The following is a 26698-nucleotide window of genomic DNA, read 5'->3' on the forward strand; positions in this document are numbered from 1 at the left end:
CTCTACCTCCCTTCAGTTATAAATTTTGATTTATAAATAAAATTAAAAATTATAATTTACATATTGATATAATTATAATGAATATTATTAAAGTTACATAACTTCTAAAAGAGAGGAGCTTTCTTTTGTCTTTGTACTCCCAACACATGGGATAATGCTTGATCCAACATTCAAATACTTTTAGCATTTAAGGAATGGAAGCAGAAGTCAATACAATTACTATAAATATACAAGTCCAACAGGCACCAGCTGTTAAATATCTCTGTGAGTCCCAAACCAAAGAAAAGAGAAATCTAATGACCTCTAGTGCAAGAAAACCAAACAGTCTTTTTAGCCAACTTTATTTTTTAGGATCAGCTCTGAAAAGTGTGGAAAAGGCTAATCCTTCTATCAGTGTAAAGGAAGGATAGTGTGAGCTTGCATGTGACATTGAGGACTGAAAATAAAAATAAAAAAGACCAGACTGAACTAGTCTCATGAGATGGGCCTTGTTTTCCAGACTAGAAGGAAGGAGCCCGCCTTAAGGGATGACAAGTAGATCTCTTTGTGACAAGGCAGGAAGGAACCAAGTGGTCACTACAACACAGATCAGGTCATAACACAACACACTGGGTCACGGAGTCACAGGGGTCACAGGTATCTGCCTCATGATTTAGGCCCAGTGCTGCTTGATAAAGTTGATCAGCCCATTAGTGGAGGCATCATGAGACGTCACAGGTTTATCAGAATCCAATTCAGGCTCAATTTTCTTAGCCAACTGCTTTCCCAGTTCCACTCTGCAGGCCAAACATTGAGGGCAAGAAGTAAGAAGACATAAAAAATACCAACACAAACACAGAGGAAACTAAGTCCCCATCATCATAGAAACCCAGCACCCAATGAAATCTCTGGCCTTGACCATTGTTTGGGAGAAGGGGAGCAAGGTATAAAGGGATGTTGGATATCCTTCCTAGTCCCAACCATCATCAGAATACAGTTATTTCAAATGGAAGAAAACTCCTATTTCCTAAAAAGGCTAGGTTGGAAACCACAAAAGAATTTCTCAAAATGATATTATGAAAAAAGAATAACTACCCAAAAAAGTATTGGGAATGACTCCCTAGTAAGTAAAATGAATAAATCCTGTCATGGACACCCAGATACATATCCCACCACCTTGCAGGACAGAAACTACCCAGAGACACTCACCCCCACTGATCATAACTGTTAACATCCCAGACAACACCCTGAACAAAGATCTTGTGCTCATACATAGCTATGGAGAGAACAGAAAAACAGTTAGATAATGTGCCAGTCCCATCCACCCCAAGACCACATGCCCCCTTGCCTTTCCTCACCAATTAAGGCTCCCAGAATGAAAGGAGTGAGCTTTGTGAAGACAATGGAATTAGTAGGACGATTTCCCTCAAAGACCTTTAGGAAAAAAAAAAGGGTGAATTCCAAAACACTGCCAAGGTAGAGAACAAAGTAAAAAATGCATGTCTGATGCTTAGATTCAGGTCCTGATTCTGTCACAGATGTTAATAGTAACCCAAGGGCATAAGAACACCATCACTAGTCCAACCCACATCATGCCCTACAAATCTCTGAGTAACGACACAAAAGAGGTGAAAGGGACATGCAGCTACTAAGTCATAAAAAAGCAGTACTAAGTCATTGCCTGTTTAAGGCAAGAAGTGATCAGCTAAGGACCCAGACACTAAGTATGGAGGCTACAATGATGGTGAGAGGTCTGAGACTCCCAACTTAAGGGATGAGGTCAGTCAGGAATATAGATTGGTCCCATTTTCAAACCCATCCTACCAGCCCCTCACCCCCAAACCTTATGAGGCAGCAGTTTCTTCAGGGCATCACCACTCTTGCCCGCAACCTCCAACTCCTTTCTTGCCTCCTCTTCTGTTTTCCCCTTCATCAGGGCCTCAGTCTGAGCCAGGAAATTGGCTAGAAGAATCTAGGGGAAAAGAGCAATAGGAATAAGACATATATGAAAGATTCGCTGTGTTACAGTGAATTCCCAGTAGCACTGGGAAGGAAAACAGAAGTTTCCCAAGGTTCTTAGTTTGGGGTATATAGGCAGAGATCTCTATATTTGCTACAGTCAAGTTGATTCCTGAAGGACAAAGGACAGCAGAGTTTTGGGTAGCTGGGCCAAGAATTCAATTGAACACACTTTTTATTCAGTACTTACTATGGACAGAATACTGTGTCAGGTACAGAGGAGATAAGACACAAGAATGAAAATGAAACTATCCTTTCCCTAATCCCTAAATGATCCTAACCCACTTCATTAGGTTAAGTTGAAAAAGCCAGATTTCTTTCCACCTCCCAAACCCAGTTTGGGCCTGTTGAGCTCCCCTACATGTGGATTTGCTTTTATGCACTATACCTTGTGATGGAGGCCATTCCGGATTGGATTTTGTGTCTGAACAGGGATGAGAAAATCACAAGGAATCATTCGGGTACCTATAGAGAAAGAGAGAGAAGGAGAAAGGATAGAGGGTAATAGAGTTCCCCATACTTCCCAAAGGAGGAACACTCCTTTCCTCCAAAAAGAATAAGAATAGCCAAGAACCAGAGATCTAAGAGAACCTGAACCAAAGTCCCCACCACCTGATCCCTGCCAAGTGATTATCTTCCCTTTGCTTAAAGCACATGAATGAGAGAAAGTCTGATATTCCTCCTAACCCTTCCTACTTTCAATTTAATTTGGCAGGCATTTATGAAATGCCTATGGCATGTTGGAAACTAGGCAGTTTCTACTCAAGAAACTTATGTTATATTACTCCAGAGAGAGAAAACAAGAGTACAAAAATAAGTAAAATACAAAATAAACACAAAGTAATTTGAGGGGAAAGAGGGAGAGAACACTAAGGAGTGACATATGAAAGGAGAGCAAGAAAGGTCTCATGTAGAAGAACTTAGTCTTGAAGGGACCTAAAGATACCAAGCAAAAGTGTGGAGGGAGAACATTCCAGGCATGTAGAATAGACAGCTTGTAAAAAGGAACAGTTATGAAAAAGTATGTCATATATAAAGGAACAAACAAAAAAGGCAAGAATATAGACTATGCTAGAAGAAATATGAAACTAAACTAAAAGGCAAGATTGGAGTCAAAATTGATATGAGAGTAAATACTTTTTTCTAGAGACAAAGGGAGCTACTGAAGATTCTTTAAGAGTAATTCTTTGGATTAACTTACTTCTATAAAGTTTCTTCACATATCAAGCCCAAATTGTCTCTGCAATTTTCCACTTATAAGGAGAATGCCACCTCCAAGTCCAGTTCTACAACCACCAAGCCTTGCAACAGAACAGATATTCCCCACAAACATCTCATACCCTGGTGAATAAGCTGGTAGAAAGCATGCTGTCCATTGGTTCCTGGCTCTCCCCAAACAATGGGGCCTGTATTGTAGTTAACCCGGGCTCCTGACTTGGTGATGTACTTTCCATTAGACTCCATGTCACCCTATAACAGAAAGTAGGGAATAAAGCTTTGATTTCCCAGCTTTGCTCAGTCCCCTCTGAAGCTGTGGCCTAAGCTTCCATGGTCATGCTAGAGAGACTCCACATAACTCACATCAAAATAATAACATCTCTCCCTTTAGCCTCATAAATGCATACACATACATTCAGATGTATGTACACACACACACACACACACACACACACACACACACACACACCCTGAACCCCCTACTGTCTGTGAGAACATGGGACTGGCTTTCAACTATGTTCCCAGTAATGGGAACAGGCTGAATTGAGCAAACCAGTTTCTCACTCAAAATTCCAACTGATCAATAGCAGCATATCTGCTGACAGAATTTAGGGATCACTACCACCAGGAATAGGGCTCAATTGGTAGAAAGGGTGAGAGGGTAGCACTAAAGAAAGGAAGACAAGGGGGGCAGCTGGGTAGCTCAATGGATTGAGAGCCAGTCCTAGAGACGGGAGGTCCTAGTTTCAAATCTGGCCTCAGACACTTCCCAGCTGTGTGACTCTGGGCAAGTCACTTGACCCCCATTGCCTAGCCCTTACCACTCTTCTGCCTTGGAGCCAATATACAGTATTGACTCCAAGACGGAAGGTAAGGGTTAAAAAAAAAAAAGAAAGGAAGGAAGACAAGGCCTGGAGAGTCATCTCTGGATAAGAAATTTCCCCTTTTAGTGACAGCAAAAAGTCCACAAGAAATGGGATGGAAGAAAGTTGGGTAGGAAAGAAACCTCAAGCTATTTGTCCTTACCCTTAGGCTACTTACCCACTTCACCCTATGAGAGATGGCATATGCCAGGGATTCATGAGAAGAATATAGGGAAGTACAAGGCAATCAATCTCTATACCTGCTGGAAGTAGGCAGCAAAGCGGTGCATGTACTGGTCATAGGGCAGCAGGGCCTGAGTCTCACATCCAAAACAGTTAATGTACCAAATGCCTAGCATGGCAAGCACAACAGGGGCATTCCGCTCCAGTGGGGTGGTAAGAAAGTGATTGTCCTTTAATAAAATGTAGAAGACAAAAAAACCAAGCATAACCTTCTACTTTGTGCCCTCCAAAAACAAGCATGACCTCCCCACAATCGCTTAGTTCCTTCCCCCTCCTTTGACAAGAGAATGAACTCCAAGGCCCACAGTTCATTAAGCCAACAAGCCAGTCAACCACAATTATATGGGAAGGCGTGCCCTCATTGCGTTGGTCATAGGGTAAGAGAAGCCTATAGCCATCAGGCAAACAGGCCTCTTTATGTACCCACTTTGGAGAAAGGCATGAAGAGTGCAAATATAAATGAAGTTGCTTACCATCCAGTGAGCTCCCGACAACAACTGCTCAAAATTATCAAAACCTAAGACAGAAAAACTTCCTAAGCAAGGAGTGTTCTCTCCTTCCTCTCTCTCCCAAGAAGCAAGGAGGGTCCTAGCTTTTATCTCTAGCAGGAAATCAAAAGCCAAAAGCAACCCTTTAGGCTTCTGAGAAATAGTTGATCCTGAGTTATTTCAGACCCTAGAGGATCCACTTGGTGTCTTGGCATCAAAGAGGGCCGGGATAGAAATGCCTCTTTCTGGAGACTTAAGATAAATGCATCTACATACAAGTAACATTGGTAAATTACTGCCTCCCACCCAGGGATCACTCCACTTGCCAGCCACTAAGCAGCAAAAGGCTAAATTAACACAGATTAAATGAGGCATTCCATGAAAAGACAAACATATCATCACTCAGGCTTCATTCTAACACATAACAGAGGGGATGCTGGAGCTCCTGAAATAACATCAAGAAGGTTTATACATTAAAAAAAAAAAAAACAGTCCAGGCCCCAAAACAGGAATACCATGACCATGGGACTAGAATGCCAAGAACCTGCCCCTGACTTGATACATACCAATATGCAGGGCAATGGAGAGGCCAATAGCTGACCACAACGAGTAACGTCCACCAACCCACTAGGAAAAAAACAGGATCAATGTTAGAAAAGGGAAAAAAAATGGGAAAAAGAAGCCTCATTTGCTCTACCTTTGGGAGGAATTATCTATTTTTTTCTAGTATACTAAACATACTCCAAACAAGGTAAGAAGCACTGGAGTAGAACTCAAAACTTAAGAACAGTTTTAAGTCCCAGGCTAACCACTTGGTTGCTGTATTCAACTCTCTGAGCCTAGATTCCTCATCTGTAAAATGGAGCCTACAAATACTTGCATCCTACATCCTTCTAAGGGCTATTGCGAACCTTAAAAGGATGTTGAAAATGTGAGGTATTGCTGACTATAAACAGTTACTAGCCCTCTGAAAGGAATGTGCTTTGTGGAAATCTACAAGGAAGTTGTTCTGTGTGCCCCAGATCTAGAAACAGGTTATCTGCCATCTTTCTCATCTTGAGGTGCCATCAAACAGAATGTGAACATCTCCAAATGAGTCTCTCAGAGATGAAACCAAAAGGCCAAGATTGCACTCTATTCTTTATCTGACCAGTTCCAGATAGTTTTCTCAAACCAGCCCCAAGAAAGCCACCACATTGTCTTCACCAAAGAGAAGCCTTCTCCTAAGTCACATGTTACATGTACAGGGAACAATCAGAGAATTCAGTTGGAACGACTGAAATGAAGAATAATCTCCCTCTAGGTAGGAACAAAGTATGTTCTTTCACAGGGGAAACTAGCAGGGCAGGTGAGGCTATAGCGGCCAACTGGATCTATTCTGTTCTTTTGGGCCACTTGAGGTCTCATTCCCAACCCAATCTCAGATAAATCAAAGCATTGGCCAGGCCTATGGCTCCACACCCAAATGTGGCTGGTTCTCAAGTTCCCCAAAATCACTCTAGCCCTCTGTCCAGGCCTTCCACCCTACTGACCTTTCCATATGCTTAGGCTCACACAACCTACAAAGAAATGTCAGTGCTGAGAATAAAGAAGAGGAAGCTCCAATTACACAGCAGCTGCCACCAGTGGCTCCAGGGCAAGGTTTGACTTATGACCTTTTACAAAAGACCTTTGGGAGCTCTCAGCATTTCTGGGTCTTCCTATGCCCCAATTGCTAGTCTTTGAGTAAGGAACTTTGTAGAGTCTATACTATCAAACTGACAAATCCAAGGAAGGACTTCCTCCCCACTGTTAATAATGACATCTTCCCCTGTGAATGTCACAGATTTTGTTGGCACCTCCCTAATGTAATCATCATACTTTTCTGATCAAAGATTCTATCCCCTCAGTTTTCTCCAGCTACCCTCTGTATCATTCCCCCTTAATCTCTGATCTCTCCCAATCTACTAGTTCCTTGCTTGCTTGCTGCCCTGCTCCCTCCTGATTCTCCTCCTGTATGTATGACAGATTCTTCTAAGATGTCTTGGATGCATATTTATCTCTATCACGTCTATGAGTATACCCTAAAACGCTATTCCCAGGTTTTCTTCTTTTTTTTTCTATCTACACTCTCTTACTTGGTGTCCTCATTAGATCTCATTAGTTTACTGGGTTCAGTTATCCTCTCTATGCAAGATGACTTCTATACAGGGTCCTAGTCTTATAAGCACCAATCCCACTTTACCAATTGCCTCCTGGACAATCCAAACTGGTATCTCTAGGTATCTCCAGTTTAACACGTCCAAAACAGAATTCATTATTCTTCCTTCTTATCTCATTCTTCCTTCCTCCCTCATCTCTCCTCTCTTCTAAACTTCCCAATCTCTATCCACCACCCTTCCAAGTGCCTCAGGTTCACAATCCCTATAATCCTTGATTCATTTTCACTAACCACATTCCCATCAGTTGCCAGATGTTGTCATTTTTACCTTCACATGTCTCCCATCTACCCCCTTTTCTCTTGTAGGTCACCACCCTAATTTTAATTATATATAGGTCACCCTCATCATCTGGACTATTATAATAGCTTCAAAATCGATCTCCTTCACTCATGCTCCATTCCAATCCATCCTCTGTTTGGCACTTAAATATTTCCTGGTCACCTTTATTGCTGGTGCCTGCCCCATAGTTACCTTGAATCTGTTTTATGTTTTTTATTATACATAAATACATACATACATACACACAAAAACCACACAAAATTCACATACATATGCATGTTGTCTCCCCATCGCAATATAAGCTCCCTGAGTATAGGAATTTGGATTTTGAATTCCCCAGTGCCTAGCACAGTGCCTGGTACATGATAGGCACTTAATTAATGTTTGATTTATTGATTTAGAACTGTGATTGGATCTCATTTTGGATATGGGCAATAATAGAAGCGGGACCCCCATGTTCTGAAATCCTTTATTTTTCCACCAGTTAGCACTAGCCAAGCATAAATTGCAAATCTGTATTATTAAGCACTTAACTATTGTGTCTTATTAATCACTTATACTGTTCCATTCTGTATTTAATTCAATCTTAATTAATTTAAGTAAGTCTTACACTGTTGCATATTATTAATCACTCCTTCTGTTCTGTTCTGTATTTATATTGGTTATACTGGTCTTATACTGTACTCTACCCTCCCCCTACATTGCCCACTTAGGTAAAGTAATTCTTATGGTGAGATCCTACTACAAATTTTAGATTGTTTTTTCCACAACACTCAGAGGTCACCTCATGAATACCCTTTATCTTATACCTAAAAAGCTAAGACTCAAAGAATAAAATTAAGTGACTTGTCCAAGTTTTCACAGGGTATAATAAGGTGAAGATATGGGACTGAAGCAAGGTCCTCTGGTCCTACAGTGAACACACTCTTCCCACAGTACTCTGCTACAGTAATTTCTTATTTTCCTAGTGAACTATAAGTGCCATGACGGCATGGACAATCTTACCTAGAACAGTGCAGTGCGATTGAAAAAGCACTCAACTTGGGAGTCAAAGAAGCCTGAATCCAGGCTTTGCTTCTCAACTCTATGTGTGACTCATTTTCTGGGCCTCAGTTTTCTCTCTACAAATTCAGTGATATATAGTAGCTATGAAACAGCAATAGATGGCATAGAGCACAGTGATTTTACTTACATCCCAGAATTCAAACATATTTTGAGTGTCGATTCCAAACTCCTTAACTTTTGGCTAAAAAGTGAGAAAAAAATAGATATTTTAACTATGTGAACATGATCAGATCAGCAATTCCTCCATACGGAAACATGCATATTATACCCCATGAGTTGCCTTGAGCTAGATGGGTCATCTGCCAAAGGAAACCTGCAGTTAAATATCATTAAGCTTCTAGATAATTATGATTCTGGATCCTGCCACCTCAACCCCCACACTCAGCCCAGAAAGTGAAAGCTTCTCAAATTTTCTCCTCTGGAAAATGGGAATACTATCACCTTTCTCTATGTAGCTCACAAGTATTTTGTGGGTTCAAATGAGATAATGTCTGCGGAACACTTTCCCTAGTACAATGCCATGTCAATATGGGGGTAATGAGGTCAGGGAGTTATTACAAAGTCGAAAATTGTACAATGGTACTTCCTTTATGGGCTCTTATCAGAAGTTCTGGGGCAATGAGGAAAGGCACAAGGAAGATAGAACTTCTTTGGAGTTATTATTCATTTTTACCTAACAGGTCTTTAAATTCCTCAGAATCAAATTTTTTCTCCCTCCTATTAGACTTGTCATTTTGTTGGCAAAGAGAAGATCCAGAGAGGAAAGTCTCCACCAGTACTAACACCATAAGTTCTACACCTTTGAGTCTCAAGAGATTTACCTGAGGCACTAAAAAGTGAACAGCCATGCCCAGTCTTCCAAAGTCTGAGGCCAGCTGTCTATCCACAACAACACATCTCTCAGAGAAAAGTTTTATGTTCTCATAATTAAACAATAATGACCCCCATGACCACATGGAAAAGCACATTATGAATGGAAGAGCCTTGGACTAACATTAAAAAAGTTTGTGTTCAAGTTCAAGCTTCAACACTAACTTCAGTGTATGACCTTGAGTATGTCATTTGCCATATCTAGGTCTTACTTTCCCATCTGTGAAATGAAGAGATTGAACTCCACAGTCTCTAAGGTCCCTCAGCTCTGGCATCTTGTAACTTAGTATTAGGTGTTTAGTTCAAATGATCCCTAATTGGTAGGCATTTGGGATCCATCTTTGGACATGACTAACAACTCTAGGAGGAGGATATAGCCTTTGAAGGTTCATCCTCTCTAGAGCAGATGTGAACCTTAAGTCAAGGGAGTTTAAGACCAAGGCAAACAAACAAATGTTGCATAAAGTAACATACTTACTGCATTTGTAGACAAGGCCACAAAGTGCTTTGCCACAGCTGAAGGCTAAGAGAGAGAAAAAGAGAAGTTAAGTCTAGAATGCAGATAATAAAGGTGACATTTTGCACATACACAGCTCTTCAGGATTAAAAGCTCCTTTTATGTCTGTAATCTCACAATGCCTTTCCAGGATCCCAGCAAAGAAGATGTGGCCCAATTACTTATGTGGTCTGCCAAAGGATATCTGCAATTATCATTAAACTTTCATGAAATTGTGATTTTAGGGTTTGCCACCCTAACTGACTGACAGGTAACAAAAATGAGCCCTGTGAGATGAAGCCTACAAGATGCCAGTTTACTGCTCTTTGCAGTCGGGCCCTGAACCCAAGGAACACCAAATCCACAATCAATATCCATTGCCTCACTCATATTTCCCGTGAAGACTTGAAACATCCTGAGTCCCTGCTCACACTCTCCTCTCCAAGGCCTTCTTCAGAATTTCTCACCCAGACAGCCTGTCCACAGGATGGGAGCAGAGTACAAAAATAACCCAACCCTAGCATCAGCTGTTGTGAAATCTCGCAAAAGCCCATACCCTGCCCATGACCCCAAGACTCAGTTCAACTGTTGCTGGCAAGCCACAGCACCTGGCTCAGTGAGAAAGACTGTCCCCAGTGTCTGTCTGAGGCTCAGCTCAGAGTTGGCAGAGATTAACAAATGTTCACAGAAGGATTTCCTAAGTACTTCTTTTAGGCAAAGGCAATGGAAAGAACCCTGGAGGAGGGAAAGTAAGATATTCTGGGTTCTTGTTCTTGTTCTTCCAGTGACTTTGGGAAAGGAAACTCACCTCCCTCAGTATCCCCATCTATAAAGTGATGATAATAAATTGCTGCTCAACATCTATCTCTCCAAGGGCAATTTTGAGGAAAAGACAAAGCCATGTACAGGAATGCAATTTTGAAGGAAGATCAAATATAATAGTTGTGTAAGGGTGGTTATCATGGCACCTCTTGATAATCTGTGACTAGGCCACTCAGGCCACATAGACAGTTTGTAGGAAACACACAACGTGGTTAACCTCGGGCATTTAGAGTGAAAAGTGTTTCTTAAATATCAAAAGGATCCATTGCCCAACAAGTCATTGAGAACATTTAGCAGGAGGCCGGGAATGAGAAAATGATAAAATATAACTAACAAACACATTAAACCCAAGGAGAAAGAGCCACTTCTAATTTCTCTTTAGAACTGGAAACCTATCAAGGCTTCCCAATCAGACTGTGGTCCCCCCCTCCAACCCAATAGTAATTTTCAGCTTCTCTTGCATCTCCCCAGAACCATGTTCCTCCATCTCTCTTCCTAATCTCACTTCCTCCAATGTATCAATTCGATGAAATTCCACAAGTATTTACTATCTTTCTAATAAATATAGCCTTAACATTCCAACCTCATCTCTCTAAGCCAAAACAGATGTGACTGAAAGACCCTCAGGATCCCATTTAAAGATAAAAATGGCTACATTCCCCAGGTGTATATATAATAGTTTCCCAGGGTAGTACTTCCATGCCAGCAATCTTTGGGGACTATAGAATTTACTCAAGATTTATAAACAGATATTCAAGTCAGATGACCATAGAAACCAAGCAATGATCCACACTTACATCCTTTGCTTCCTGAAGGAACCACTCCTTGGCTGTCTCTGCATTGGTGATGGTTTCCTGGGTGGTGAATGTCTGCAGGTCAGAAAACACAGCTGTTAGACCCATACACAAAATTGTCATAATCCATATCATGCCCAGAGCCATCAGCTTCTCACAGATGCCATGGTAAATGCTCTATCCCCAGGATCCACACATGTGTCAAAGTATATGCTATGTCCATAGCTAAGCATCCATACATTAGAATGCATGTCATGATATACATGCCTGTGGCTGTACCCTGAGAGGGAGTCTGCTATCAGAGAGTGCATTTAAAGAGAAACAGAACAGTTAAGTAAAAAAAAGAGAATTAAGGGCCCATTTGGAAATCTTATACTGAGACACAAAACAGAAAAGGTTCTTTCTTTATTCTCACAGCCCTCAAATACATAGTCACATAGGCCTCTGACTCTTCCAAGCAGGACAATCCCACCACTAGCCTTTCAAAAACCTTCACTGGCAAAATCAACCTGAGCTCTAGAAGTAAGGAGAGGAGGTCCCTCTATCGCTTAGAGACTAAGTACCTGACAAGCTATGGGTAGGACAGGTGCTATGAGGAATTCTTGTTTCAACTTCTGATTGTTGGATAAGTTCATACTCTTATCATCAATACCACCAACAGCCCCTCTGCCCAGTGAGTTATTCATTCCCCAGGTAGGCTAAAAAACAGGACCTAGGGGGTAGCTGGGTGGCTCAGTGGATTGAGAGCCAGGCCTAGAGACAGGAGGTCCTAGGTTCAAATCTAACCTCAGACACTTCCCAGCTGTGTGACCCTGGGCAAGTCACTTGACCCCCATTGCCTAGCCCTTACCACTCTTCTGCCTTGGAGCCAATACACAGTATTGACTCCAAGACGGAAGGTAAGGGTTTTAAAAAAAGAAAACAGGACCCCCTGCATATGGCCTCAAACACCAAGCCTCAGAACTGTGCTAAAGAATTTCGTTTGAGCAGCAGCCCTCATTTCATTCTGGAAAAAAAAAAAGAGCACATCTGTGCTCCTCCCACAGGCAAAGGTCAGAATGAAAACCACATTTCTAAGAAGACGTTTCCTTGCTCCCAGGAAGTTTCCTAAAACCCTCTAAGGCAGATAAATCCACTCAGAAATAACAGAAAATACTGAGAGATACAAGGGATCTTACTTTAAGAAGAATCAACATATAAAAAAGTCAACACTTTAGAATCATATCAGCAAAATAAATATAAGTAAACTTATTTACAAAATATTCTGTCTCTTCACAAAATAATTCACTGCAAAGGTCCTTTGATCATAGTTTTTCTGGTGCATTCAAAACAATTAGATTGATTTATAGAGTATGTTTAATGCTCAAGGTTTCAAGAGCACAGAGTTTCATAAAACAAAGGACACTTACATCTTGGTGTTCAGAAATGTTTCAATGCTCATTCTATTTTTATCAAATTCAAACTTTTGCAAATCTCTTTTCAGTCACTTCTCAAACCAACCCGAAAAAGTCTCTACTCCATACCTTTGAGGCAATGATGAAAAGAGAAGTTTCTGGGTTGAGTTCAGCAAGGGTCTTGGCAATATGGGTGCCATCAATATTGGAGACAAACCAGACACGAGGACCATCTTTGGAGTAGGGCTTCAGGGCTTCTGTCACCATCAGAGGCCCCTACAAACAGAACCACCAAGTTAGAGGGGTCAGATTTGACTGGAGTCAATGAAAAAAAAGCTTGAACTCCTCTGGAACTAACTTACCAAGTCAGAACCTCCAATGCCAATGTTGATCACATCTGTAATTGTCTTTCCGGAGTAGCCTTTCCACTCTCCACCACGGACACACTGTAACCAAACCAAGAAGTCTATACCAAGCTCATTCAAACTCAAGTTTCCAACATACATACTGTGCTACTCCCAAAAGAGCTTTGGAGGAAAAAAAGGCCACTAGGTCACAAATCATCAGTGGATTGACCAAGGTTAATTATTTTGTCCTATAACTTACCCCACAAATACACACACACATATTCTCATTCTCATGTTTTCTCTCTTTCTCTCTCTATTACACACACACTTTCAAAAGTCTCTTGGGAGTTTTCAACAATGATTTTATCAAATCATTTTCCTAGAAATCTCAGTCAAAACAGAAAAGACCATAATAGTTACTTAAGCCACAGATCAAAAGATCAGATTTAGAGCTAGAAAGGACCTTAGAAATTGAGTCCAACCATCACATTTTATAGATAAGGAAACTGAGGCACAGTTTATATGACCCAGGCTCAAAGGGAAGCTAGGTGTATCAGTGGATACTGAGCAAAGAGCCTGAAGTCAGGAAAACTCATTTTGCTGAATTCAGATCTGGCCTCAGATACTTGAGCAAGTCACTTCACCCTGTTTGCTTCAGTTCCTCATTTGTAAAATAAGCTAGAGAAGGAAATAGCAAAACCACTCCAGTATCTTTGCCAAAAAAAGCCAAATGGGGTCACAAAAAGTTGGATACAACTAAAAGCGATTGAACAACAACAAAATAATAGCCAAGGCTCAAACAAACAGTAAGCATCTAAGGTAGGATTTGAATCCAGATCTTTCTGATTCCAAGCCTAGCACTATATACACTACTAAAGCAAGGTGGTGAAGCAGATGGGGTGTTAGGTTCGGAGTCAGGAAGACCTGAATTCAAATCTGATCTGACACACATACTAGCTGTGTAACCCTGTGCAAGTCACTTACCCTCTGCCTGCCTCAATTACCTCATCTGTAAAATGATAATAATACTTAACTCCCAGAGTTGAGAGGATCAAATAAGAAAATATTTGTAAAAGTGTTTAGCACTGGGTCTGTCCCACAGTAGCAGGCACTTAATAAATAAATGTTTTCTTTACTTTCTTCCACCTTCCTTCTACACTAGGCACAACACAGAAATCCTATCATACTACACCAACAAATTTGTTATGTACAAGAAGTGTGGGAAGAACCCACAATAGGACAAATTATACATATGGCATCCATACAAGACAATCTCTCCTAAAGAAATTATATATTTAATGGGTATGACAGAAATAATACCAGAGGCCTTGGATTCAAATTCTTCTTCTTGGGCTTACTGTCTCTGTGACCCTGTACAAATCATTTAACCTTTGGGCACCCCATTTTATGTTAAATGAGGGGATTGGACTAGGTGGCTTCTTCCAATCCTAGATCCACAGGCTCAGCAACTACAGTTAGAGCTTGGGTGTCCTTCAAATAGGTCCCAGTGCTACATGTATGAGATCTGCCACTGGAGGTCATTTAACTAGTCTCCAAAACAATGCTATGAAAGGAAAGTTAACTTTCTTACTATCTTTTCCCCCCTTTAACTCTTACCTTCTGTATTAATATCAATTCTAAGACAGAAGAATGGCGAGGACTAAGCAATTGAGGTTGAGCAATTTGCACAGGGTTGCACAACTAGGAAGTGTCTGAGGCCACATTTAAACCCAGGACATCTCTCTCCAGGCCTGGCACTCTAGCTACTGTGCCACCTAGCTATCCCCTTCTTATTGTCTTAGACATAACTTCTGAGAGTGCAATGGCTCATAGCTAATGATTAATAATAACTGATAGCTAATATATACATAGCATTTAGGTATAAAGTATTTATGTATGTTATCTCATTTGAGCCTCACAACATGGTCCTCTCAGATAGATGCTATTTTTTTTTTTTAAACCCTTACCTTCCGTCTTGGAGTCAATACTGTATATTGGCTCCAAGGCAGAAGAGTGGTAAGGGCTAGGCAATGGGGGTCAAGTGACTTGCCCAGGGTCACACAGCTGGGAAGTAGCTGAGGCCAGATTTGAACCTAGGACCTCCCATCTCTAGGGCTGGCTCTCAATCCACTGAGCTACCCAGCTGCCCCCAGATGCTATTTTTTTTAATAGACAAGGCAAATAAGGTAAAATACAAAGAAGTTAAATGATTTATCTGTCCAGGGTCACAGCTAAGAAGTATCTGAGGCACAATTTCAGCTCAGGTCTCCCTGACTCCAAGTCTACCTGAAAGCTTCAAAATCTAGTCAATATTATCTTTTTAAAAAATAAACCCTTACTTTCTGTCCTACTAACTGATAATCTATGTAAGGCACTTTGCAAAACTTTAAAGCACTATAGGTTAGCTCTTATGATTATTATGATTATTACTATTATTATTATAAAAAGAACAAAGTGAGGTCATTTGCCATTGTTAAACAGTTCCTCTAGGTTTGCAAGTCTTAAAAATCAAAAGCCTTTCCCTCACTCTATCCCAGTACTCATTTTATTCTCAAATTTGGCCCTTGACCAGGCTTCAAACAGGAACTAATGCTTCCTAGCCTTGAAGCTCAGACCAGTTGCAGAAAACAGAAGAGCCAGTGTTTTTCTGAACAATACCAGAGGCTAGCCTAAGCAGAGAAAAAAAAAGAAGGGAAAATCCATTTAGTAAGCCAGTGTCACAGATACTCATATCCTCCAGATAAGTTTCAAAATTAAATTAAAAAGCAAAGGAAACAACAATCCCAGTTTCCATACACCATTACTGGAAAAAGTATCAAAAGACAGTTCATGTGAGTAGCCTATGTAAGAAGAAGAAACTGGTCTTGACCAACAGGAAAGGACTGGAGAAGCAAGTGGTCAAGAGCTATTACTGCTCCTCTTCAGATCAAGTTATTGATACTCCATTGAAGACAAACCAAAACCACAATCAATCTATTAGCCCAGGAAGTCCCAACAAAGCTAACCTCTCACCCTGAGCCTGTGGCTCAAGGGTCACCCTCCAAGTCCCACAGACATCTCTGTATCCAGACCCCCAGGAGGGAAATAGAGGGCATTCTAGGAAGAGAAGGCAAGAGAGTAAAAAGAGAATGAAGAAGGAATCAACACTCACCTTGTCCACCACCCTATCAATTTTCCATTTCTCCCACTGCCGTCCTTCACAAGCATACCTAACATGGGCTATATACGTAGTCGTTACCCACTGACATCAACATACACACAGCAGCCCTTTCCAAATTGACAGGTATCCAAGATACCCACACAATTGCACCTCTTCTTTTTCTCACCCCAATCATCAATGCAAGAACAGCATTGTATACCCAATCAAAATGAGTTTCTCTCTGTCTCTCTGTCTCAGTCTCTGTCTGTCTCTCTCTCCCCTACAGTCATTCTCTCTCCCCCAAGGGAATACAAGCAATATGTCCAATGCAGCTGGTACCTCACAGAATGTCTTCATCTTCTCCAGGACTTTGTTCACCTCTGGTACTACATCCTTGCCATCTACTAGCATGGGTGTGTTAGAGCGATTCCGCAGTGCCACGTGGAGCACAGACCGGTCCTAAAAGAAGAGGAAGAGAGTCAAAATAGGGCACATGCTAGTTGGGAAAAAACTGATACAGCATACAAAATGGTCAGAAGCACAGCACTGATCTCAAAGTTGGATTATAACACAAATCTGGGTTCCTAGAGTCACACAAGTTGAAATCAATACTAAATTGGGAGCCAGATAAGAATAACATGCTTAATCAGCATGTTCCAGGAAGCACAGCCTACATGACCCAACAGGCACTTTAAAATAAATAGCAGAAACCAGAAAGTGGATTATCCATGAAAAGAAATGCTGGACACACCTTTAAAGAATAACACCAGAACTTCTGAAAGCACTTACAAAGTGTATGTATGCTCATCCTGGGCTAGGCTGGGATTAAGTTAATATAAACTCTAAGCTCCCTACGTGCAATGATATGTTTCCCAGGATCTCAAGAGTTGGGTACATAGGGAAGGGGAAGACCAATGAATATCTGATCATTTGAAAGTTTCCTAACTCAGTAATAAAGGTCTAGTGAAAACTCTATCAAAGAGGGAGACAGTGTGAGTTGGAGTAATCAGGAAGAACTTTACAGAGGTGACATTTGGGCTGGATGCTGCAGGATGGTTAGATTAGAGGTATAGGAAGAAGGGAGAAAGGGCATTCCCAGACAGGGAGAAGCAGTATGAACAAAGGCACAGTGAGTGGCTCTTCCTACTCATAAAGTAACATAGTCTCTGCACCTCTCAATCATTCCAGTTCCTCCAATACTTCAAAAATATACCTCTTCAGAAAATCGTCCTTAGCTTAGACAATGAACAACCACCATCACTCCAGAAAATAGATGAGAATTGATTCCTCCTACTGGCCTCAAATGATCTCACAGACCATCTGCAAAGCACCGTACATCTATTCTTGGGGTCATTGCCCACCAAGACTGACTCATAAGTACTCATCCCAGGGACTAGACAAGAAGAATAAGGCTACCATCTCCCTACCTGATTCTTCCATTCTATCTCCCCACACTCTCATGCTAGTTCAGGTCTTCCATCACCCATTGACCAGATTCTTGTAAGGACCTCTTTAATTGTTCCCTATATACCTTTATTGCCTTTTACAAATATCATTCCTTTTCATAGCCTTTATGTCCTAGCTAAATGAACACCCCATTTCCCCCCCCAAATTCAGCATTCTACTGCCTACCTTCAAGAATTCTCACAAACTACAACCTATACATTTTTTTTCATCTTTGACCTTCAGGATCCTGATTTTCCTTTAAAAAAAAAATCATCTCAATTCTATCCCCTCTTCCATGAAGTTTTTCATGATCTCCCTGATTATCAATACTCTGTTCCCTCCTTGAATTACCTCACAGTAGGTTTATTTGTGTAAATGCTTTCTCCCCATTAGACTATAAGTTCCTTGAGGACAGCAACTATTTAAGTTGTCTTCATATTCCCTAACCCCTTACACAGAGAAGATTCTTAAGAATAATTTGTTGAGTTGAATTACTAAGCCCCAAAGAAACTGTCAATACAACCTAATTCTAAGAGATGGAAAGAAAGGTCATAGGATCACAAATCCTATATGTGATCCCATAGATCACAGAAAGATCTCAATGGCCTCATTTTACAGATAAGAAAATGGAATCAAGGAGGCTAAATAACTTTCCAAAGTCAAACAGATAGCAAATGTTGTAAAGGTTCAAATCTAGGCCCTTGTGATTCCTGAGATAGTACTTGTTCTCAGACACTTCTGCTTCCTAAGGTATGGCTTCAGCAAAAGCTCTGTCTTCTATAACAATACAACCGACTCTAGTCCTTTTCCACATAAGAGTCAATGTTCTAAGGATGAGAGGCCACCACACCAAACTTGTTTTTGACAGAACAAGTCCTGCAATGAGCATGTTGAAACTCAGACTACCATACTGGTATTGCTAAAAGCATTATGTAACAGAAAAACCTCACAATGACAGTGCAGAAAACCAAGTCTGCCCTAAAGGATGAGAGGCAATGAAGGCTAGTGAGAACACTGGAATGGGGATCAAGAGGACTTGGCTTTAAGTCCCTGGGCTCCAAAACCAATGAATGACCTTCTGCAATCCTGAGCAATCCACTTTCCCTTTCAAGTCTCAGTTTCTTCCTGTGTAAAATAAGAGCATAGACTGGATGATGTCTTGGAGCCCTTAAATCTTTATCCCTGGATCATGTCTCTGGGAGACCTTATAAAAACAATCTAGTCCAAACCTATTTTACAAAGTAACTAAGGTCCAGGAAGGGTAAGTGATGAAATGACTTGCTCAAGGTCACACAGGAATAGGTGTCAGAGATCATATTCTAACTCAAGTTCTGACTCCAGAACTGCTGCTTTTTCATCTTGTCTACCATGCATTTTCAGGATCCTACAAATAGCCCTGGAAGATCCCTATGGCTTCAATTACAAACTCTGCCATACTCACCTGTTAAGTGTCTACATAAAATTTGTCATCCATATCATGTGGCCACAAAGTTCAGTGTCTTAAAAGAAAGATCTGAAGTTGCTAGGTGGCTCAGGGGATTGAGAGCCAGGCCTAGAGATGGGAAGTCCTGGGTTCAAATTTGGCCTCAAATACTTCCTAGCTGCAAATCACTCAACCCTCACTGCCTAGACTCTACCACTCTTCTGCCTTGGAACCAATACAGAATATTGATTCTAAGACAAAAAATAAGGGCTTTAAAAAAAAAGGTCCAAATCATTACTAATAATCAGGAGACTTCAAACCTTTAGCCTGAGCTGGGGTGTCAGCACCCCAACAATCATACTTACCTCTGTGAAATTTATTTTCTTTCCCTTGAACATTTCCTCCCGAGCCTTTTCCACCCCTCGGGACTTAGCCTAAGAAGAGAGAAAGCAAAGTAATCTATTTAAGGTGCCCAGGGCCTCACCTTCCATGAGTCATAACTCTTGCTAAATCTAGGGTCACTTTGTCACTTAAGTTCTTCCCAAACCCCAAATGGATTCAAAGCCATATGACCAGTCCAGAAGGCTCAAAGGAAAAAGGAGATGAAGACCCTATCCCTGAAGGGCCTAAAGAAATGAGAGACTCTCTCTGGGTCTATGATTCATTGCCAGGAGAGATTTAAACATAGCCAAATCCTACTTAGAAGGAAACAAGAAAACTGTGGCAACAATGAATTTTAGGAGGAATGACCCTCTGCATGCTAGTTATGCTAAGTTTTTTACTAAGTAATGCTGAGCATGCTCAGAGGGTCAGACTTGAAGCCAAAGAGAAATGTTTTCAGGGTCCTTCCTCTGATACATGTAACCACAGATGTAGCATCTACTCAGCTTCTTAGGGCCCCAAGGAACTCTTCAAGATTATGAATGATAGAAAGTTACTGCTCTGTTTTTGTGGAGAAAGGTTCAAAACTAAACATAATCCATAGCACTGACCAAAACCAAGTCTTTAGGAGTAAAATTACCAGCTCAATTAGCATCTTCATTACATCTCCTGTAATGAGGTTCTTGGAATAATCCACAAGAATGTGTCCATTTTGTGTGTCGAGATTCAGGCTGTGAAAAGAAAACATTTATGATGCTCCACTTCAACCAAAAGAAGGGAACAGGTGCCTGTTCTTACATTCAGGGACTTAGTTATCCCTCCTTTTTACCCCAAACAGTTGAAAAGTAAAACATGGCTCCATCAATGTACAATCATCTGACAAACAATTGTTTTTTCCTCTCATTAGGATAAAAAGAACATAGATTAAGAGCTAGAAGGGAATTCAAGAGTTATTTAATATAACCCTCTATTTTATAGATGATGAAATGGAAAACCAGGTCAGAGTCATACAGGAAACTACCAAGAACATATACTAACAAGGTATACTTGATGCATGTAGGAAGTACCAAAAAATATGCAGCTTTAGGTAAATTCCCATAGAGTCAGTAAGCATCAGATCCCTACCCATAGTCTGGCAAATGCTTAGAATTGGATGCCAAATCACAAATGAAACTATTAGGTTGCTGTGTCATAAAGCAGTCTCTGAACAATGTCATAAAAAGAACTTCTTAGTGCAGGGTGAACAGCAGGGCAAACTTGATACAACATGCCAAAAGAAAGTGATCAGAGGAAAAATTAATCTGGCACTCATGCTCTCTTCCCTCCTGCCCCTCCCAGGCATTTGTCCCTATCCATTCATTCCTGATATCTTAGGCAAATCTTTTAGAAGTTAAATCATCCCTGGGACCAAGTACAGCTCCCTCTGAGGAAACCTCTACCCAGGGGAGAAATTCAATTGAATTTCCACTCTGAAGACACAGATATGACTCACAGGTTATAAACTTGTGCCAAGAAGCAGGTGTAAGAACAGGGATTCCCTCCTCTCCCCTCCCCTCTTTCTGGCCTTAAGCAACTCAGTCAGCCTGTCATTCTTCCAGCACCTACTCCTTGCTACCAGTTGCCCTTGTACAGACTCTCTGCCATCCTCTTAAGAGCTTTCGTTTTCTGATGTGGCAAAAATGGGATACTAATGCATTATTAGTGGAACTGTAAACTGATCCAACCATTCTGGAGGGCAATTTGGAACTATGCCCAAACAGCTATAAAACTGTGCAGATCCTTTGATCCTATACCACTATTGGGTCTGTATCCCAAAAAGACCATAAAAAAGAGGAAAAGACCTACTTGAACAAAAATATAGCAACTCTTTTTGTAGTGGCAAAAAAAGTGGAAATTGACAGGGCTTATCAATTGGGGAACGGCTGAACAAACTGTGGTAGATGTTGGTGATGGAATACTATTGTGCTATAAGAAATTACAAACAAGATAATTTCAGAAAATGCTGGAAAGATTCCCATGAACCTATGGTAGAGTGAAATAAGCAGAACTGGAAGAACATTGTACACAGTCACAACAATACTGTATGATGATCAACTATGAAAATTTGGCTACTATCAGTAATGCAAAGATCTGGGACAGTCCTAAAAGACTTATGAAGGGAAATACTATTTACCTCCAGAGAAAGAACACCTGGTGGAGTTGGTTAAATTCAGATCAAAGCATACTATTTTTCACATCAGTGTATTTACAGTTTTATTTTGGGGTTTTGTTTCTGTAAGAGAGTACTCTCAGGACAATGAACAACATGGAAATGTATTTTACATAATAAAAAAGAAATTTTTTTTAAAGAAAAAGATACTTTTTAATTAAAAAAAAAAAGCTTCCCTTCTCTGATGGCTCTAGGTCATGCAGGAGTCTTTGATCCTCATTAGATCCATAATGATCTGTTCATCTTCTACCTGCTGCCTACCTTCAGTCCTCTACTACCCTATATCTGTGCAGAGGCAGTTAGGTACTATACCCCATTAGAATGTGAGTTCCTTAAAGACAGGTACTGTTTACCTTTCTTTGTATCCCTAATACCATAATGCCTTGTTTGTTGGCCAAATGACCTTAGGTTGTGCCCAGAATAAGCTACCCTATATTTAAAGCTATATGCAGATTTTCTGTAGCCAAGATTCATTAGGCAAGTCTGCAATAGAACAGATGGATACACAGCTTCTTGAGGAAGCTGATGGAAAGAGAGCCTAGACCTAAATTCAGGTCATCAAACCCTGGCCCTACCAGTATCAGTGACATCCATGCCAGCAGTGACAAAGGTCCTCCTGGTCTTCTGGTCTTAAGAGGAAGAAGTAAATGAGGGGATGCCCTTCAATTGGGGAATGGCTAAACAAATTGTGGTATATGTTGGTGATGGAATACTATTGTGCTAAAAGGAATAATAAAGTGGAGGAATTCCATGGGGACTGGAATGACCTCCAGGAAGTGATGCAGACTGAGAGGAGCAGAACCAGGAAAACATTGTACACAGAGACTGATACACTGGTACAATTGAATGTAATGGACTTCTCCATTAGTGGCAATGCAGTGATCCTGAACAACCCAGAGGGACCTGGAGAAAAACCACTATCCACATCCAGGGGAAACACTGTGGGAGTAAAAACACAGAAGAAAAACAACTGCTTGAATACATGGGTCAAGGGGATATGGTTGGGGATGTAGACTCTAAATGAACATCCTAGTGTAAACAACAACAACATGGAAATAGGTTTTGATCAAGGACACATGTAATACCCAGTGAAATTGTGCATCAGCTTTGGGAAAGGTGGGGGGAGGGAAGAGGGAAATAATGTAACTCTTGTAACAAAGGAATAATGTTCTAAATTGACTAAATAAATTAAAATTTAAAAAAATTACTACACAACCTTGAAAAAAAATGAAGTAGCTCCCCCTTTGCCTACATGAACCTGATGTTCTATGATGCCCTTTATCCAGTCAAAGACTATGTATGATATGTTGATTATCCATTCTCTCATTTTCCATTGATCCCTCTCTACTGGGCTCATTTGCCCAAATGCTCCAGTTTCAAAAGCTTTAAAAAGAAAACTTCAATTGATGTTTTTAAACACTCACACTATAATCCTATCTCTTCTCTTTCCCTTTCATTGCCAAAATCCTGGAAAGAGCAGTTTACATATGCTGACACTACTCTATCACCTATTTATCTTGTAAACTGGTTTGTATTCCTATCATTCCCCTAAAACTATCCTCTCTGAAGTCACTGTTGATCTTTTCATCATCAAACCCAAGTGTTTTGTTGTTGCTATTTTCATCTTCAATTAGCTTCCTCCAACTCCCAATTCTAGACACCCCTCTATCAATTTCCACAATAGGAAATTTGCTCTCTCCTGCTTCTTATCTTATTTAACCACTCCTCTTATCTTTCACTGGTTTTTCTTCCTATAAATATGGACAATCTCTTACCCCTTAGCTCTGTTCTTAGTCCTTTTCTCTCTGAAAGGATGGTCTTGTGTCAGTATGGGAGACATAAGGTATAGATAAGACCTGGTCCTTGCCCTTATGGCACTTGATTTAGTCACTAGAGTTCAGTATCACTCCTCTGAGTTCATATACTAAGTATCTATTACGTAGCAAGGAGTGGACTAGACTGAAAATATAACTGGAAAGGAAATTACATTCTTACAAGGAAGACAAGTACATATATGTAGAATAAATATGTGAGAGAATAAATACAAAGTAATCAAATGCAAAGACATTTGGAAGGGAAGGGAATAATAGCGGTTGGGAGGCAGAAGACTAAGGAAAAAGTTTTATGGACATCCAGTCAATCTGCCAAGCTTCAACCTCGGTGTCATCTTCGCCTACTCCCTATCTCTCACCCCAACATTGAATCTCTTGCTAAGGTCAACCGATTTCACCTTTGCAATATCTCTGCAAAATACCTCCTCTCCTCTTGATACTGCCACCACCCTGATACAGACCCTCATCACCTCACACTTGAATTACTGAAACAGTCAGCTAAGGAATCTTATTGCCTCACGTCTCTCCTCACTGCAATTCTCCTTTCAGCCACCAAAGTAATTTTTCTAAAATGTAGGTTCAATCATGTTACCCTTCCCCCAAACTCAAAAAAGCGCCAGTGGCTCCCTAGCACCTAAAAGATCAAATCTAAAATCCTCTTTGGCATTCTAATCAATTCCCACCCCCATACCTTCTCAATCTTCTTATATCTTACTCTCAACCACATACCCAGTCATCCAAAGACACTAGCCTCCAAGCTATTCCACAAACAAGACACTTCCATCTCTGAGACTCCAGAATTTTCTTTGGTGATCCCAGGGCCTTCCAGCATTTTGAAATGCAGGAATGCTCTCCTCACCTCATCTCTACCACCTGACTGCTTCATTCAAAACTGAGCTAAAATCTGCAATTACAGAAAGCCTTTCTCAACCTTTCTTAATTCTAATACCTTCCCTCTGAAAATTATTTCTATTTATCCAATATATAGGTTATTTGTAGTTGTAGACTTGTCTCATCAGATTATGAACTCCTTACACACAGGGACTGTCTTTTGCCTTTTGTTTTTTTATCCCAAGTGCTAAGCATAGTGTCTAGCACACTATATCAATAGCAAACTGGGGAAAGGGAAAAGGAATAAGCATTTATTAAGCATCTACTCTGCTAGGCATGGTGCTAAGCACTTTACAGATACCTTTTGATCCTCATGACCATTTTAATTAGTTGCTATTATTACCATCATTTTCCAATTAAGGAAACTGAAGCAGACAGACATTAAGTGATTTGCTCCACATCATACATCTCAGTTATTTCAGGCCAGATTTGAAAGGAAGAGGAGAGAATGCCACTCATTGCTAGTACACTCCCTCTGATACTACATACAAATATATACATTTATAATATGTACATAGTTATTTGTGTTGTTTCCCCAACTATATGAACTCCCTAAGAACAGATGTGGTTTTTTGTCACTCTTTATATGCCCTAAACTTAGCACAGAGCCTGGTTCTTAAAGTGCTTAATAAATTCTGACTAGGCTTACAAGATTTTTGGTGTGTCATACTAAGACCTTACAACACTATTATAAAGAGGCAGAGAAATCCAGGATTTGCCCTTTTATACCCCTCTCCCCAATTAATACTTAATAAAAGGAATGAAAACTCTGGGGTAAATGGAAAAGTTAAAAGGATGTCTCTTGCCTTCTCAATGACTGGAAGATAGAGAGGGGAAGGGGGAAGAATTAATAGCTAGAAATAAAATGGGTCAGAATTTGGAACTTAAAAGTGAAGGGATGTGTAGAAACTGGAAAAGAAGAGATATAACTGGGAAGAGGTAGGAGAGGATTGAAGGCTGCATCTCATCATGACTAAGCACATTCATTGGGTGGGGAAAGCCTGGAACCAGAACTGCACAAGACTGCTTCGTGAATGTGAATCTGTGTGCTCCTAGGTGTGTCACAGGGAGTGTGACTTTAGCTCCGTCTCTCATGCTGCGGTCTCTCTTCCACGTAAGGCTGTTTCCCCTCCCCCCATCGCGTACATCTCTGTTCTTTGCTTACTCTTCCCCATGTATATGTATCTCTCATTCCATGTACACATGATTATCTTCCATATACCCATCTAAGAGCATCGATGTACGTAGATTCCCCTACCTCCCCAGTGTGGGTCATTATTCCCCATACCTCCATTTGCTGGGCGTGATTATCCCTCTCCCTATGTGCATTACAGTGGTGACAGTGTACCCCACCCCCCACCCTGGACCAGTCTGTGTGCACCTCTCCCAGGATGTGAAATCAGAGTTAAATCTCCTTCAGAGTGAGCATACGAGTGTGTCTCCCTGCACGTAAATCTTTCGGGCTATGTGAATATCACTGCGTTAGTCTCTTTCAATGTGTATCTCCCCCATGCACTCCTCTAGAGGTAGGGAAATACCACCAAATTGAGTCTCCTTTGGTGTGTGTCTCCCCGCACGTATCCGCTCTGTAGCAAGGAGGAGTCAAGGGCAAAAGGAGGCGGCTCCTGAGCCATCCTTCCCGGCTCACATCGCAGCTTCCGGGCAGGGGGGAGGGGTGAGCCTGGGTCGCTCCTCGCCTGTCCCCATAGCTTCAAGGAAGTGCCCACCAATTAGCATCCCCCGCGCCCAGACCTCCGCCCAAGTACCCCTCTCCATATATCCCTCAGGGCCCAATGCCATGGAGTCTTCTCATCCTGCAGGTACCTCGCAGCAGCCAAAGTGCCTTCCTCGGGCCAGCCCAGGGTGCCCAGCCACCCATACCCTGTCACCCACCCTAAACCCCAGGCCCCGAGCCCACCTGAAGTGGCTGAATCGGTCCTGGTCTGTCTCGAAAAGGCGACGTAGGTTGAGCTCAGACCCGTGCTTTTGGTGCCACTGAATTAGCTTCAGGAAGTTCGGGTCCTGGGTGAAAGCGGCCATGGCACGGGAACCAGTTTTAAAGGAAATAGCAGCGAAAACAGTCTCACTGTAGTCTACAAATGGCTCCTCCATGGCCGCGGCTCTGACTTTTATAGAATATGTGTCCCCGCCCACCTTCGCTCCCAAAGCCCCGCCCACCTCTTCCGCTCCGCCCCGCTCCCGACTGGAAGGGAAGAAAGTGGCTCCGCCTGTCAGATTTCTCCTACAGGTTCTCTGCCCATCAACTGAACATTGTATGCATATTGCACATAGTAGATGC

General features: G+C 41.2%; 1 protein-coding gene across 1 annotated transcript; it reads right to left on the bottom strand.

Moving 5' to 3' along the window:
- Positions 1–324: 324 nt before the first annotated feature.
- On the bottom strand, positions 325–26698 carry GPI (glucose-6-phosphate isomerase). Its single transcript, XM_001365130.5, has 18 exons — positions 26318–26698; positions 20108–20198; positions 19452–19520; positions 16557–16676; positions 13094–13177; positions 12861–13007; positions 11341–11412; positions 9704–9748; positions 8483–8536; positions 5377–5437; positions 4796–4839; positions 4340–4492; positions 3339–3468; positions 2387–2463; positions 1823–1951; positions 1338–1413; positions 1189–1255; positions 325–776 (listed from the first exon to the last, which is right to left on the bottom strand). The coding sequence occupies exons 1-18, from the start codon at positions 26509–26511 to the stop codon at positions 653–655; spliced, it is 1737 nt and encodes a 578-aa protein (XP_001365167.3). The 5' UTR covers positions 26512–26698; the 3' UTR covers positions 325–652.

This window comes from Monodelphis domestica, chromosome 1 (genome assembly GCF_027887165.1).
Source record: "Monodelphis domestica isolate mMonDom1 chromosome 1, mMonDom1.pri, whole genome shotgun sequence".
Lineage (NCBI taxonomy): Eukaryota > Metazoa > Chordata > Mammalia > Didelphimorphia > Didelphidae > Monodelphis > Monodelphis domestica.